At 42.5% G+C, this 15,449-nt stretch overlaps 1 protein-coding gene across 2 annotated transcripts in view; it reads right to left on the reverse strand.

The window, feature by feature from the left end:
- The window catches only part of LOC110209826 (sulfotransferase 1B1-like), a 31,679-nt gene extending 24,888 nt beyond the window's left edge, over nucleotides 1–6,791 (reverse strand). Inside the window, exon 1 of one of the 2 annotated variants that reach the window (XM_020988545.2) lies at nucleotides 6,561–6,791. Coding sequence is in view for 1 of the 2 variants with exons in the window: in XM_078148301.1 (XP_078004427.1) it covers nucleotides 4,030–4,037 (8 nt within the window). In the remaining variant the exon portion in view is untranslated. Of the gene's footprint in view, nucleotides 1–4,029; nucleotides 4,104–6,560 lie in introns of those variants that run through there. The other variant, XM_078148301.1, reaches the window with a different exon arrangement.
- Between the last annotated feature and the right edge of the window lie 8,658 nt (nucleotides 6,792–15,449).

The following is a 15,449-nucleotide window of genomic DNA, read 5'->3' on the forward strand; positions in this document are numbered from 1 at the left end:
AGACCTTGCCATTAGGAGCAGCTAGGAGGCTGGATACAGTGTTGGGCCGGGAGTTAGGACGACCTGAGTTCAAATCCAGACCCTGACACTTACTAGCTGTGTGACCCTGTGCAAGTCACTTCACCCTGTTGGCCTCATTTTCCTCATCTATAAAATGAGCTGGAAAAAGAAATGGCAAACCACTCCAGTGTCTCTGCCCAAAAAGCACCACCACCAAACGGGGTCACAAAGAGTTGGATATGACTGAAATGACTGAACAATAACTTGTCATTGAAATAACACTCCCACCAAATTCTACTACCATTTCAGACTGCTTGTCTTCATTCAGATGTCTTGATTGTATACGATTTACTTATACGTCATTTGTCCACAAAGAATGAAATGTGATACCTGTTATTCTTCAAGTTGAAAGTCACAGAGCAGATGCCGTAATGCATTGTATACATTAACTCTACATGTGTTATAACTATGAATGTTGCCTCATTTGATCCTAACAACACTTCTAGGAGGATCTCTCCCTTATTAGACTAGGAGCTCCTGGAGACCAGGGACTGGGTTTTGCTTTGTTTTTAGTTTTCCCTTTCTTCTTACCCATCTTCCTGTGGCCAGGGGCCATCAAATCCCATTCCCTCATTTTACAGATGAGGAAACTGAGGCCCAGAGAAAAGAAGTTGATTTGCCCGAGATATCACAGGTAGGAAGTGACAGATGCAGAATTTGAACCTAGGTCTTCTGAATCCAGTAGTTAATCAGGGTTCTCTCCACTCTAACCCAGGAACGTCTTAACCTCCCACTTCAGGTCAACACTCATCTGTTGGATCCAATGTCCTGTTGCTGCCTCATTTGAAGTCAAGGCTGCAGTCATGGGGAGGAGGAGGAAAGTGGCAGCTCTCACAGACTCTGGCTTTTTAGTTTTCCCAATGAATACAAACACTCCTGACAGAGAGCTTCATGCCAGTAACAGGAGGGAGAGCAGCCCTGTCTGAAGGTTGGGCACACGCTCCTTTACTGACGCATTCACATAAACAACCGCACACCCAGGCTGGCTCTACCACCTACAAAACGACTCGGGTTAGGAGCGTGGCTTCCGTTCCCATCCAGCTTGAGGTTTTCTTGGCCACAAAGGTTCCTGAAAATGTGTCTCTTTAATAAGGAACCATCCAGGTACTGAAAGTCTTGATATTCTTTCTCACCAGAAGGTTTCTTTGCGATGTAAATACCTGAGAAGTAGCAATCATTGCTAAATGTGGATGCCTGAGGGCTCTTGGGAAAGCATAACCTATTCACACTTCATTGTTCTGGGTGACCGTTCAGTGAAAAGGATCCCAAATGGAGGGAGAATCAGTTTAAACTCGTCAAAGTCCACATTAAAGGTTAAAAGATATCATTAAAGATAAAAGATATTATTAAAGATAAACTACTTTGAAAGAAATGTAAGTCTATTACTTGCAAACAATAACTGGGATTCAGCTGCCAAAGTAGGTCCATAGGTCTAGAGTCTGTCTAGTTCTACCTCTTTTTTTTATTTTACAGATGAGGAAACTGAGATAAGCATGGGTTAAGTGGCTTGCCCAAGGTCGCACAAATAGAAAATGGCGGAGCCTTATTTCACACTGAAGTACTACACGTGTGGCATTCTTTCCACTGGGTCAGGGTAGCTAGGTGTTGCCATAGTGCATAGAGCACTGGTCTTGTGATGAGGAAGACTCATCTTTCAGAATTCAAGCCTGGCCTCAGACACTTACCAGTTATGTGACCCTGAGCAAGTCATTTCACCCTGTTCGCCTCAGTTTCCTTATCTGTAAAATGACCTGGAGAAGTAAATAGCAAACCACTTCAATATCTCTGCCAAGAAAACCCCAAATGGGGTCATGGAGAATTGGACACAATTGAAATGACTCAGCAGCAATTCCTCTGGGTCAAAGTAGAGACTGCCAGTAAAGCTGCCTTGATGAAGCTATAAAAGAAGGGGCAAAGAAAGGAGACAAGCATTTATAAGTGCCTGCTGTGTGCTGGGCACTGTGCTAAGGGCTGCACGAATGTCATCTCATTTGATGTCATCTTGTAACAACTCTGTGAGTCAGGTGCTTTGTGTTATCCTCATTTTATATTTGAGGAAACTGAGGTAGGCAGAGGTTAAGTGACTTCCCCAGGGTCACACAGCAAGTAAGTGTCCGAGGTAGCATTTGAACTCGTGTCCTCCTCACTCCAGTCCCCATGCTCTATACACTGCCAACAAGTTGCCTCAATGAATAATATAATCAGCATATTCATGGCTTTTCAATAAATGGAGTGTTCAAAGTCATGAAAGACAGTGTATTGCAATGGACAGACAGATTCAAAGCTACAAAGTCCTGTCTCTGTCGTGTGATAGCTGAGTGACTTTGGGTAAGTCAATGAACCTCAACTTCCATTGTAGAGGGAGTTTCATGGGAGTGCCTTAAACCAGTGAAATCTTAAGTCCGGTCCCTATCCCTATCCCTGTTGCTCTGTCTGTCCCTATTCCTATCCTCATCCTTATCCTTATCCTTATCCTTATTCTTACCCCTACTCTTTAAAGTCACATGAGTCATAGATTGAGAGCTTAAAAAGTAGACTCAGGAAGTGATTGGGAAAACTAGAGGCTCACCAACACCTTCAGATGACCCAGAAACATTACCAGTGATACAAACAGTTTCTTAGATGATTTTGTTTTCTTTGACTAAGAAAGTTTCCACTGCCAGATGCCTTAAGCTTCTCCTGGTAGAAAAATATTGTTTAAGAAGCATGGAATTAATGAGTTGATGATATTGGAGTTAAGTCTAAGTACATAGGCACACTGAAATAAAGGCCTCTATGAAAACTATTAAGGGATCCCACCCAAGACAGTCAACAAACATTAATTAAGCACTTACTGTGTGCCAGGTACTGTACTAAAAACTAGAGGTTAAAAGAAAGGCAAAAAAGAGTCCCTGCTCTCAAAGAGCATATGACTGAGTCCAATACAGTCACCGGTAGAATTTGGGATTGATTCAGAAGATTCACTGACAATTGAAAATATCTGTGTAGGAATAAGAATTCCATTTTAATGGATAATAATAATTAATAATAATAATAAAATAATTGTTCCAGATCATAGGATTTAAAGCTGTCAGGGATAATAGAAACCATTTAGTCTGACTCCATCATTTTATGAATGAAGCAACTATGGCCCAAGGTGGTTACTTGACTTGTCCAAATTCACACAGCTGTAGATAGGATTTGAACCCAGATCTCTTGACTTCAAATCCAGCTCTCTTTCCCTGATTTCAAGGCAAACAGAAATATAATTTATTTTTTAAGTTTTACGTTAAGCATTTTTTTGGGAGGCAATTGGGGTTAAAGGACCTGTGCAGAGTCACACAGCTAGTAAATGTCAAGTGTCTGAGGCCAGATTTGAACTCAGGTCCTCCTGACTCTAAGGCTGGTGCTCTATCCACTGCACCACCTAGCTGTTCCAGAAATACAATTCAGAAAATTTACAGGGGAATCAGTATATTTTCCATCAGATGTATGAGAAACTTAAGAATATGCTGTAAGTTTGTACAAACAATACTTGTACTTTGTACTTTGCTTTAGCTCAGTAAAAGAGTTGTTGTTCAGTCATTTTTCAGTCATGTCTGACTCTCTGTGACCCCATTTAGGGTTTTCTTGGCAAAGTGACTGGAGTGGTTTGCCGTTTCTTTCTCCAGCTCATTTGACAGATGAGGAAACTGAGGCAAACAGGCTTAAGTGACTTGCCCAGGGTCACACAGAGAGTGTCTGAGGCCAGATTTGAACTCAGGAAGACTCATCTTCCTGATTCCAGGCTGGCTGTCTATCCAATGCAGCACCACCTGGCAGCCGTACGAAAAAGTAAGGTGTATATGTGTTTATGTATATATACATATATATACACATACGTATGTACATACATGTGTATATACATATGTGTATATGTGTATCTATCCATCTCTCTCTCTATATTGCTTTTTTCTTTCTCTCTCTATTTTTTTTCCCTATCAGACCTACGTTTCCATTGGTGTAGGAAACTCCCTTTGGGGAAACTTCTTCCATCAGCACCCACCGGTCCTGGTATCTCCCCTGTAACATATAATAAAGAGAGTTGCATGGGACATTGAGAAGTTATGTAACTTTTCCAGAGTCACAGAGTTGTGTATGTCAGGGGAAGGAATTAAACTCATCTGAATATGTGTGTATGTACCCATATTTGTATGTATGTGTATATATTTATATAGGGCAGCTTGGTCACACAGTGGATAGAGTGCCCTGCCTGGACTTAGGAAGACTCCTCTTCCTGAGTTCAAATCTGGCCTCAGGCACTTACTGACTGTGTGACCCTGGGCAAATCACTTAACCCTGTTTGCCTCAGTTTCCTCATCTGTAAAACAAGCTAGAGAAGGAAATGGCAAACCACTTTAGGTAAATGTTTAATAGACTCTAGGGAAAGATTTTAAAGACTTTAGGGAAGATCAATGCAATGAATAAATTAAATACAAGAATAATACCCCTAAAGGAGGACTTAGCATAATGTAAAATGTAGCATAACTTCATCACACAATGATGTTGATACTGTGTACATATTCCCCTGGTTCTGCTCACTTCACTTTGTATCTGTTGTAGTATAACTCTTAAAAAACCCCTCGATTTTCTGCTTCTTCTCTCCCTGCCTCCCTTCCTCGATCCTACTATGTCCTTCTCTGCCCTGTACTCACATACATTCACACACACACACAGAGCAGCTGTTGATATAAATTTTATAGTCAATCTCTTGGAAAGGGTTATAATGGCAGAGTGGGGGTTGGGTGTTAGTTACCAAAGTCTGGCTGTCTACAAAAAGGGACCTGAGATGCTCAGAAATAAGGCACAGTGGGAGAATGCTAGATATGGAGAGCCCAAAAATCAATTATTGGGGCCTCAGTTTCTTTATTTGGCTGTATTTATGGCCTACAGGGGCCACTCCAGGAATTGTGTGAATAGGACTCCCTTGTAAAATTCCTGTGACTCCAGGATGCGTATGACTCAATGTTGAAAAATGATGAAAACCCTGGGTGGTCCCTTAATCCTTTCCCCCACCCTGTGACATCATTAGCATGGTCAGATATTGCATCAGTTAAAAAGAAGAGCCAGCTTCTGATTAGATTTTTTCCTTTGACTCTCCTGTGTGGTAAATGATTCTCTCTGTCACCAGACTTTTAGTAAAGGATTAGGGGAGATCAGTGGTGTTCTTTGCTAGGAGTGTGGCCACTCCTAGGATCATGGCTCAAGCAACCAGGAGAGTTTACCTCTGGGCCTCTGGCTGCCTTTTCCTCTTTCTGTTTCTTTTCCAGAATAGATGAATAAACATTGTTTTCTAGATGGATGCTGTCTAGACCTAGAGGTGATCTTGTGAGCTTGAGATGTGCTGGGTCCATTGGGTGAAGCTGGCTGGCCTAAGGGAGTTTCTTTATCAGAAAAGATGACCACTGGCAGGACGATGTTTTGGGAATTGTTTGGACAGTGCAGAAAAAAGGTGAAATGTAGCTATGCCTGTTCAGTGGTCCAAACTGTTCATGCTCCTATGTTTATAACTCAACCTCGCGATAGAGGATGATAGCACAGTTATCCCTTGAAACTCATGACTTTCCCCATCATGGTTTTGATATATCTTGAGTCAGTATAAGAAATTAAATGGGAATTTTTTCGGAGTCTTGTGGAAGTAGCAGATGACATGTGAAGGCCAATAGATGACACAGAGCCTATGACCAAATAGTTAACCCACATTTTACAATAAGGTACTGTAAACGCCCCATAAAAGAAAAAGAAAAAAAATTCAGACTTCTCCAATATGAAGGGAGGGCCAAAAAAATTTTACCCAGATTTTCCAGATCAGGGGGGTGCCATGCCCCAACCCCCATGATGTAGAAGGGATAACTTGTTACTGGAGTCTTATCAATGTGTGCTGTAAGTCTTTTTGTGTCTTTTAGTATATACATTTTTTTTTGTTAGTAGGAAATAATTATTTGTCCTATAACTGATTGTTGTTGTAAATTGAATATCTTTTTATTCCTCTTTTGGAGAGACCATAGATATGAATTGCAACATGAGCTCTGAAGAATTCTTCCCAGGAGCACCAGGGTGGAGTTTTAAGCAGCTGAAGAATTTAAGGGAAAAACTGCCCTCTTGTTAGAGGGCTGGCTCCCCCACAATTGAACCTAGCTTGGCCTGTGTCCCTGGCTCCAGAGTAGCCCTTAGTGGAAGGCAATAGGAAGGGAGGAATCACTGTTGCTTCATGCTAATTGCAAAATGAGGAAGCTGCAGCCAATGAACTCTAACGTCTTTCAACTCTGAATCTAGAATTCAAAATTCCTGGAGATGCATTGTGCCCATCAAAACAGGAGTCACACTTAGAGAGAGCCTGAGGGATCCCAGTCAGTAGACTAGTTCTGAATTCTGCAAGGGCTACTTTGAGATCACAGGAAGTACATACACTGAATGAAAATCCATTTAGCAGCTCTGGACACACAGCAGGAAACACCAAGAAAATAGAAAAATTGACAAACCTTAGTGCAGATTTCCTCGTTCTCTTTCTCAGGCAGTCATCAACAAGGGAGCAGCAGTCATAGCCGTGGGGTCGGCAGTCAGGGTGAATTGAGCAGCCTCACTAGAAAAGAATAAGTTTTGGGGATCTTTGGTGTTAAAAAACAAAACAAAACAAAACTGAAGAGTCAGTTTGTATTGTAAGCAGTGTGTGTTAGACAATGAGCAGGCAGGCCCTACTGTTTCAACATCTGGCAGAGTGAAGAAGGAATGAGAAGGAAATGCAGCTGGGAGGTGGCCAGTGGTGAACAAAGGCACAGCCTGCTCAGATTTGAGTCATGGGGGCTCAGACAGTGTTGGCAGAAAATTGCAGGGATTATTGGCCTGAACTGCTATTGTATATGCAAGGGGAAAGGACTTGCTTCTTCATAACTGATTCCTTTTTTTTCCCCAGGTATTTGGGGATAAGTGACTTGCTCAGGGTCACACAGCTACTCAGTGTCTGAGGCCGGATTTGAACTCGGGTCCTCCTGAATCCAGCGCTGGTGCTCTATCCACTGTGCCAGCCAGCTGCCTCCTATATCTACATCTCAAGTACGCTCCTTTTGCTTGGGGCTCTTCTAAACCTTTTCTCTAAGAGGCAACAGAGTATAGTGGGAAGAGTACCAGCTCTCCTCTTCTCAGGGGACTTGGGTTTGAATCTCTCCTCTGATACAGTGCCACCTTGGGCTTAATCTCCTTGGCCCTAATTCTCCTTGTCTGCACAGTGAGAAGATAAGACCAGATGGGCCTGGAGCTTCCTGCTAACTCTACATCTGTGATGCTTAATCTTTCTTCACCACCGCTTTCTCTGCCCCCTTTAAATGAGGACCTCCTCCCATACCTCATCCTTTTTATTGGGCTTTAAGGTTTGCAAAGCACTTTACAAATATATTGTTTGATCTTCACAACCACTCCTATACTATTATCATGTTTATTTTTTCTACTTTTTGGTTAGGCAATGGAGTTAAGTGACTTACCCAGAGTCGCTCAGCTAGTGAGTATTATGTGTCTGAGGCCAGATTTGAACTCAGGTCCTCCTGACTTCAGGGTCAGTGCTCTATCCACTGCACCACCTAGCTGCCCCCGCCCTCATCTCTTCTTGCCTACATCTCAAAACCCCTTGACATCATCCTTCATCCTCTTATTTGTTATAGTGTCTGATGAAGATGCTGGCCTATTGAAGGCCTGAGCGCCAGCCCCTTGTACCTCTGACCTCTCGTCTCCTTTGGCAGATCCCGTAATCAGCCCTCCTCTGTCTAATCTTCAGTCTCTTTCCACCTACTGACTCTTTTTCTGCTGTCTACATCCATGCCCAGGTCTTCTCCATCCTTATTTTAAAAGGGTTTGACAACTGCCTGGCACCTTGGGATTTGTAGTTCACAGGGGCCGGCATTCTGACCCAGAATATCATTAACACTTCTAGCCTCCTGGGTCCTCTGTAAGTTCGGGTTTAGAAAGGCAAGGCTAGAGTTTTGATGAGGATTATGATGAGCCCACCTGGCAGCTCGCACTTGGATAGGGACAGATGGGTCAGCAGGTCACAGAATAGCAAGGAATGCCTGAATAATGAGCAAGGGGGTGGCCCAAATGACGATGTGCCTGGGGAAGCCGCGCCAGACCGTCATGGTAATGTCTACTCATGCATGTGGTTCCTTACACGCATTAATGCACAGATTAATGATTCCCTATTCAATGTGCTTCTGTTTCATGATTATTTTTCTCACTTATATTTTCTCTGTATTAGCATTGTGAATGTATAGCATAGTTTGTTAAATAGGTTTTTTTTTAAGCTATGTGCTCATAATCTATTTTTGGAAGGAAAGGAGAATGGGTATATACATATATATAGCACCTACTGTGTGCTAGGCACTGGAGGGACAAAGTGCATTTATGTAATACCTACTATGTACCAGGCACGATGCTCAGCACTGGGGATACACAGTAAGGAGAAGGGGGAGTGGAATGAAATAAACATTTATAGAGTGCCTACTATGTGCTAAGCAGGATGGTAAAGCACTTTATAATTATTATACAACAGTCCAGGGAGGTAGGTACTATTATTGACACCATTTTACAAATGAAGAAACTGAGGCATGCAGAAGTGAAGTGACTTGCCCAGGGTCAACAGCTCATAAATGCCTAAGGCTGGGCTTGAACTCAGATCTTCCCTGAGTTCAGACCCAGTGCTCTGTGCACTCTGGTGTCTCCTAGCGGATACCATTTTAGGTATCTCGCATAGGTCACAAATGTCCTATTAATTTTGTTTGCTCTTCCTTTGTGTTACGCGGATATGCAGAGACACATCCATATAATATATGCTACGTGAAATTCAGACCCATAGTCACTGAAACAGCCTGTCAAGGGATGTCCTCAAAGTGGGTAGAGCTGATAGTCAGGAAGACTTGAACTCAAATCCGGCCTCCTTACACTGGCTAGCTATGTGGCCCTAGGGATGTGACTCAGTTTCCTCATTTATAAAATGGGTATAATAGCATTTACTTTCCAGGGCTGTTGCGAAATTTTTATTTATTTATTGAAATATTTATTTGCAATTTGCAAAGCTTAAAAGCTTTACTGAAATGCTAGCTAGCCATTGTTAGTGCTGTTATTATTATTACATGTGTTGTTGATGTGTATTGCTGTGAAATGGCCCTTTATAGCCTTTTCCCACATCATTCACCTGATATTCTGGGTTAGGCTCAAAGCGGGCCGCTTGCTGTCTTGCCCACAATACATTCAGTCTCTGCGTCCCGTGGCCCAAGGCCGAGGAGAGAGTCCACTTCCCCTTTCTCCCAGCCTCTCAGAATTCCTGTGTTCCTTCAAAACTCCCCACGAGCCCCACCTCCTGCATGAGGCTTTTCCCGGTCTCCCTGGATGTGAGTGCTCCCCCACTCCCATATTTATTATATGTGTTATATGTTATATTATATCTATGTATATCTATGTATACACACATAGATGCACACACCTGTTGTCTCTCTGGTAGAATGTAAATGGTGAAAAGAACACAGGCTCTGGGACCAGAAAAGCTGCATTCTCAGCTCTGAAATGAAGAGGGGGGGGATTAGATGAGGCCCCTCCCACCTCTCAGTCCAGGATTCTCCCCAGGGGCTGGGGCGGTTTGCATTTTGTCCTTGTATTTCTCATGCCTCACACAGTGCTTGGCACATCAGAGGTGCTTGGCATTTTTTGTTTGAATAATTGAATGATTGATGAGAATGAGCGACAGTAATGACATCACCCTTTGGTGCTCACTATTGGGACACCCCTCATCTGGCCTCCAGGACTTCATAGGAAAGAGTTCACTCTAAGCATGATTGCACTGACTTTGTGAGTCAGAAAAGAAATGGGCGTAGAGAGACAGTGCATGACTTTCCCGTGTCAAAAAGTACAGAAGGCAGAGAGTGGGAGGAGATGCAGGAAAACTGACTCCAGTGCTGCCGGGATCAGAGCAGTCAATGTGTTTATTAGGCTTACAGGTTTGGGGGTCAGGTGGCTCCTGGTGCCCTCTGTGTCCCACAGGGCATCGTACGAGGGGGCTTATACCCAAGTGAGTGCTTATATGGGATTCTAACTACTGGGGAAACTATGTGGGTCAGTAGTGAGCCCACCGATGAGGTAGCAGAGGAGCAAAGGACGGATTTGAGGAGCCACGGCAGGGAGATGTGATTTTGGAAAGAGTCCCTGAGGAAAAGACATGATGTGCTGCCTGTATGCTAAGTCTTGTACACCTGGCTGACGGGTTGCCTCAGGACAGTCTGGTCAGTTTTGCTCAGGAGTAATCATGTGGCCCCACTCTAGTACAATTGAACCTAGTAGGCCAGTAGGGTTTAGCAGCCTGCCTATATCTACCTTCTTGTAACCCCCTGCTGTCAGGGTTTACTCCAGCTGGCTTTGGTCAATTCGCATTTATTAATTAAACTAACTAAAATTAATTATAAAATGAAATTCAGGTGGCTCTTACATATTATGAATTTCTGATCATGTCGCTCACAATGAAAAAACATGGCCACTTATAAACTTAGACAACACCCTTATTTCAAATGTAGATGAAGAAATAGAAACCCAAAGAGGTGACTGACTTGGCTGAGATCACACCCTGAGTTCATGGCAGTGCTAGGCTTAGAGTCCAGGTCTCCTAACTCCTGGGGCACTGTATTTTTCTCTAAACAATACTTTATGGAAAACGTGGGGTTGGTGATCCCCAAAGAACTCTCTTTGTGCGGAAATGGAGCTCAAGTATGAACTCAAGTTACTGTGTCTTGGCTTCGAGTAATGGCAGAACAGCCGGAGTTGGTGGAGTAAACACAACGTGTCACCACGTGTAACTAAAGAAACACCTCGTGCTTTTTGTCCTAATAGGTATTTCTTCCTTGTAGTTCATTTTCTGTGCAATATATCATTGATATCCTGTTTATGCAGATGTTTCATTTACTGCAATTAATTATCTAAACAACATAGCATTTAAAACGTTCAGAGCAGATGTTTCTTGTATATATTTATGTCCTGTTAATGTAGCCAGCCAGAATAGAGTAAGCCATTTTTTTAAACTTTGATTTCCTGTGGAAAAGAAATCCTATAGTAAAATCTGAGGGAACTGTGCTCCGATATTTGTCTTTGTGTATCCCCTTTGCTGGGCAGCTAGGTGGGCTTGGAGTCAGGACTCATCTTCATGAGTTCAAATGTAGTTTCAGACACTTTAGTACCTGCGTGACCCTGGGCAGGTCATTTACCTCTGTTTACCTCAGTTTCCTCATCTGTCAAATGATGTGGAGAAGGAAATGGCAAACTACTCTGGTGTCTTAGCCAAGAAAATCCCAAAAATGGGGTCATGAAGGGTCAGACATGATTGAAAGTACTGAACAACAAAATCTTCCTTTGCTTATAAGTTAAAATTTTGTTGACTGACAAGTGTATCTCTTGAGTTTTTGTTTCAGCTACTTCAATACTGCCATTAGGACAGCTAGGTGCCATGGTGGATACAGCACTGTACCTGTAGTCAGGAAACTCATCTTCATGAGTTCAAATCTGGCCTCAGACACTTAGTAGCTGTGTGACTCTGGGCAAGTCACTTCACCCTGTTTGCCTCAGTTTCCTCATTTGTAAAACTAGCTGGAGAAGAAAATAGCAAACCACTACAGTGTCTTTGCCAAGAAAAGCCCAAATGGGGCAGCTAGGTGAAGTAGTGGTTAGAGCACTGTCCCTGGAGTCAAGAGGACCTGAGTTCAAATCTGACCTCAGACACATGATACTTACTAGCTTTGTGCAAGTCACTTAACCCTAATTGCCTCATCAAAAAAACAAAACCAAAAACCCGAATGGAGTCATGAAAGGTCAGACACGACTGAAAAGACTGAACCACAATCCTGCCACGGCTTGAAGACCGTCTGAGGTCCAGTGACATCCCTGGCTGTATCCTTTCTTTCAAACTCCTGTCCTAATGGTTTGGGTCAGCAGTGTGTCAAGCCTAAGGAAGTCACAGTTTTTTATGCCCTGGGCTTTTATTTTCAGGCCACCAGGAAGCTGCATCAATAGTCTGAGATTTAACCCCCCCGCCAATTAATTCTTGAGGATGGTTTCATTCCTTTTTAGGGAAAATGTAGCATAGCCTGCATAGAGTAACCACAGTGGCATATATTTCAAAAAATATCTGGTGACTTAAAATTCTATTGCTTTACTTCATTCTTACTGCTGCAGTCCTTATGAAGGTGGGGGTGGGGTGAGGGCTGGGCAGATCTTAGTGTTTAGCATCATAGACCGTTAATTTTGGTGCTGGAAGAGTGAAGCATAGAGACTGGGGGGGAGGGGCTGGTTCCTGTTCCCCACCTCCCCAAGCATTAATTCCCCTTTGGCTGTGGCTCTGTCTTCCCTTTTCTCCTTCTCTCTTTAGTCATTTCCCCCTTTCTCCATGTTCCTTATTTTAGGGTTAGTGTAATGTTTCATCAAGGGAATGAAAAATGGGTTTGAGGTCCTTATACCAGGCTGCCAGACTATGGGAAATTAAAAAAATTTTTTAATTGCCCCTGTAGTGGCCCTGGTACATGATAAAGAACTCCTTAAATCTGCTATCTTGACTCGGTATTTAAATTTTTCAGGTGCAAAGATTGTGGATTGGGTTGGCTGCCATTTTGGACCCTGAGAAAGAAGTCAGAGCATTAAAGACAGACCTCAGGTCTTTCATCAGGGACCTGGAGGGCCCTTCCCTTGGTGCCGTAACTATTTCCATGGTCTCTAAAATTCATTGAGCAAAATTGATATTGCTGAAGCCTAAATAGACCAATAGAACCCAGGGGACCCATGGCAACCTGATTACATCCATCTCATGTGGAGGGAGCAGGGTCTGCTGACTTAAGTTTCCATATGAATTTACTGTCATGGAGGACTCGTTCTTGCCTTGTTCCTCTAGAGTCTGGGCTGCGTGGCCTTGGAAGTATGGCGGGGGCTTGGACTGAATGACTTTCTAGTATGAAAAAACAAAGGCAGCAGCAAATGTGCATCCTGACCGCCCAAGAGCCAAGAGGAAGAGTGCTCTGTGTTTGACAATGGCTTCCACATTGTATTATTAATCATTCCTTTTCCTGGGCTGGTTTCTTTGCAAAGCCATGAGATAAGGAGGATGGAGAAATAATTAGGAAGATCTTTGGGAAATTCTTAGTATAACTGTAGAATAAACCTGAATCTCAATGCTAAAAGATGTATGCATTTGGGAGAGAGCTATGAATGTCAGATTTGGAATGTTTATTTACACATGTCATTAAAATTTTATAAAACTAATTTGGCCATTCACAGCACAGTAGAACAGAGCTAAAGAAGAAAGAAGAAGTTGCCATAGGCATGAATCATAATAATTTTATGTAGAAGTTTAATCAACGTAAGCAAACGTCTGGAACAAGAAGACAAAAACGTCCTAAAAACACATTCGTCATCGAGCAATTGACTTACTTACTAAGTAGCCTAATGCAACACCACTTTAGAATGTAAACTAGTTTATGAAATCTTAATAGAGAAGAAGGGTAGAAGGCTATGAACTGGGGATAATAAGTCATCAAATGGAGGCAATGGAGTGTGAAACCCATGTACCGAAAGCTTGGTAAGAGATCCAAGTAAGCAAAGGTCTCCTGAGGCCATTTAAGCATCAAAACTGAAGAGCAAACAGAAGAAAAATGTAGAAGATCTGCAAAGATTTTTATAAAAAATCCTCTTCACCATTGAGGAAAGTAAAGACGTCATACTTGGACTGTAATATCAGTCTTTAGAAATGGCACTAAAGAGAAAAAGATAGAGGAACGCACCTTGATGAGAGCAAATGTACAAAAATGAGATTTATGTTGGAGGCCACACAATGTGAAGGTATGAGGGGACTGGAAAATATGAAGAAATGAATGAATGAAAAAGTGAAGTGTTTACTATGCGCTAAGCACCAGCAATACAAACTGAAAAAGTGGCTAACCCTGTTCTCAATGAACCTCCCTCTGATTAGGGGAGACAACATATACAAACACATACACATGCACACACACCTACATATGTGTGTGTATATATATATATACACGTATATGTGGGGAGAGAGAGAGAGAGAGGGAGAGAGAGAGAGAGAGAGAGAGAGAGAGAGAGAGAGAAGAGAGAGAGAGAGAAGAGAGAGAGAGATTCCAATGAAGAAAGACCTCGGAATCCTAAGAATTTGCTGATGGGGTATATGGAAAGGCCTAGGCATTCCTAGGTCATACTGGTAAGTCAGACAGAAAGAGCGCTAAAAGTTTTATGGTAAGGGTATAAGGGTAGATAGTAAGGTACAAGGTACTTCTATTTCATCAGGAAGAATAGAATTGTATAATTATACAATATATAATATTACATGTAATAATTACATAATATGATATAATATAATATATGACAATATAATGTAGTGTAATATAATATAATAAACTTTTATATTACTAAGCCACGTGAGTTTCAAGGAGGCTGGGCAAAGGTGGGTGATGTTTTTCAGTGGTGGTGAGTCTTCCTGCTGCCTGCCATCTCAAATGGGTTTTAGCCAATTCCAGGGCCAGGCAAGGGGATGATGAAGGAAGACATTGGGGAAAGGGTCACCCTCATGTTGGTGAATCAAAAAAAAATACCAGAAATGAGGAAAAAAGTCTCAAGCCTTTAATAGCAGTATCACCGTCTTGGGAATATGTGATAGAGTGTCACTTCCTGTATCCCCTACTTCAAAACAGGGGCAGACATACTCTGACCACTTCCTGTCAGTCATTATAACTGGCTGCTGAACTGGAACTCCATGGCTATGCTAAAGGAGTAATCCCTGCCACTCAGACCTGTTTTTCTTTTCTTTTTTTTTTCTTTTTTAGGCAATTGGGGTTAAGTGACTTGCCCAGGGTCACACAGTTAGTAAGTGTCAGGTGTTTGGTCTGAGGCCGGATTTGAACTCAGGTCCTCCTGACTTCAAGGCCGGTGCTCTATCCAGTGCGCCACCTAGCTGCCCCACAATCAACACTTATTAAGCACTTATAATGTGCCAGGCACTATGCCAAGCGCTGGAGATATAAAGAGAGATAAATGTCCCTGACTCCAAGGAGCTTACAATCTAATGGCCAAGCTAAGTTTCCCTTATGAATTACTGTATACTCTGGGTGCTGTTCTTTAATGGGAACATAAGGACTGGGTGAGAGAGAAGTTGTTTGGTGAACAGCCTGGATTTGCTTTTCCTTGGCAGCCCTTTCCTGATTCAGAGTCAGACCCCAGGTGAATACACACTCTCTCTATCCCAACTGAAGTACCTATGCAACATAAAACCAATTCAAAAAGGGGTAGGATGGTATCAAAAAATACTGGTTTAGTCTTTGTACCCAACCATGATTTAAGTTATT

This window comes from Phascolarctos cinereus, unplaced genomic scaffold (genome assembly GCF_003287225.1).
Source record: "Phascolarctos cinereus isolate Bilbo 61053 unplaced genomic scaffold, phaCin_HiC Scaffold_9;HRSCAF=440, whole genome shotgun sequence".
In the NCBI taxonomy this organism is placed as follows: Eukaryota; Metazoa; Chordata; class Mammalia; order Diprotodontia; family Phascolarctidae; genus Phascolarctos; species Phascolarctos cinereus.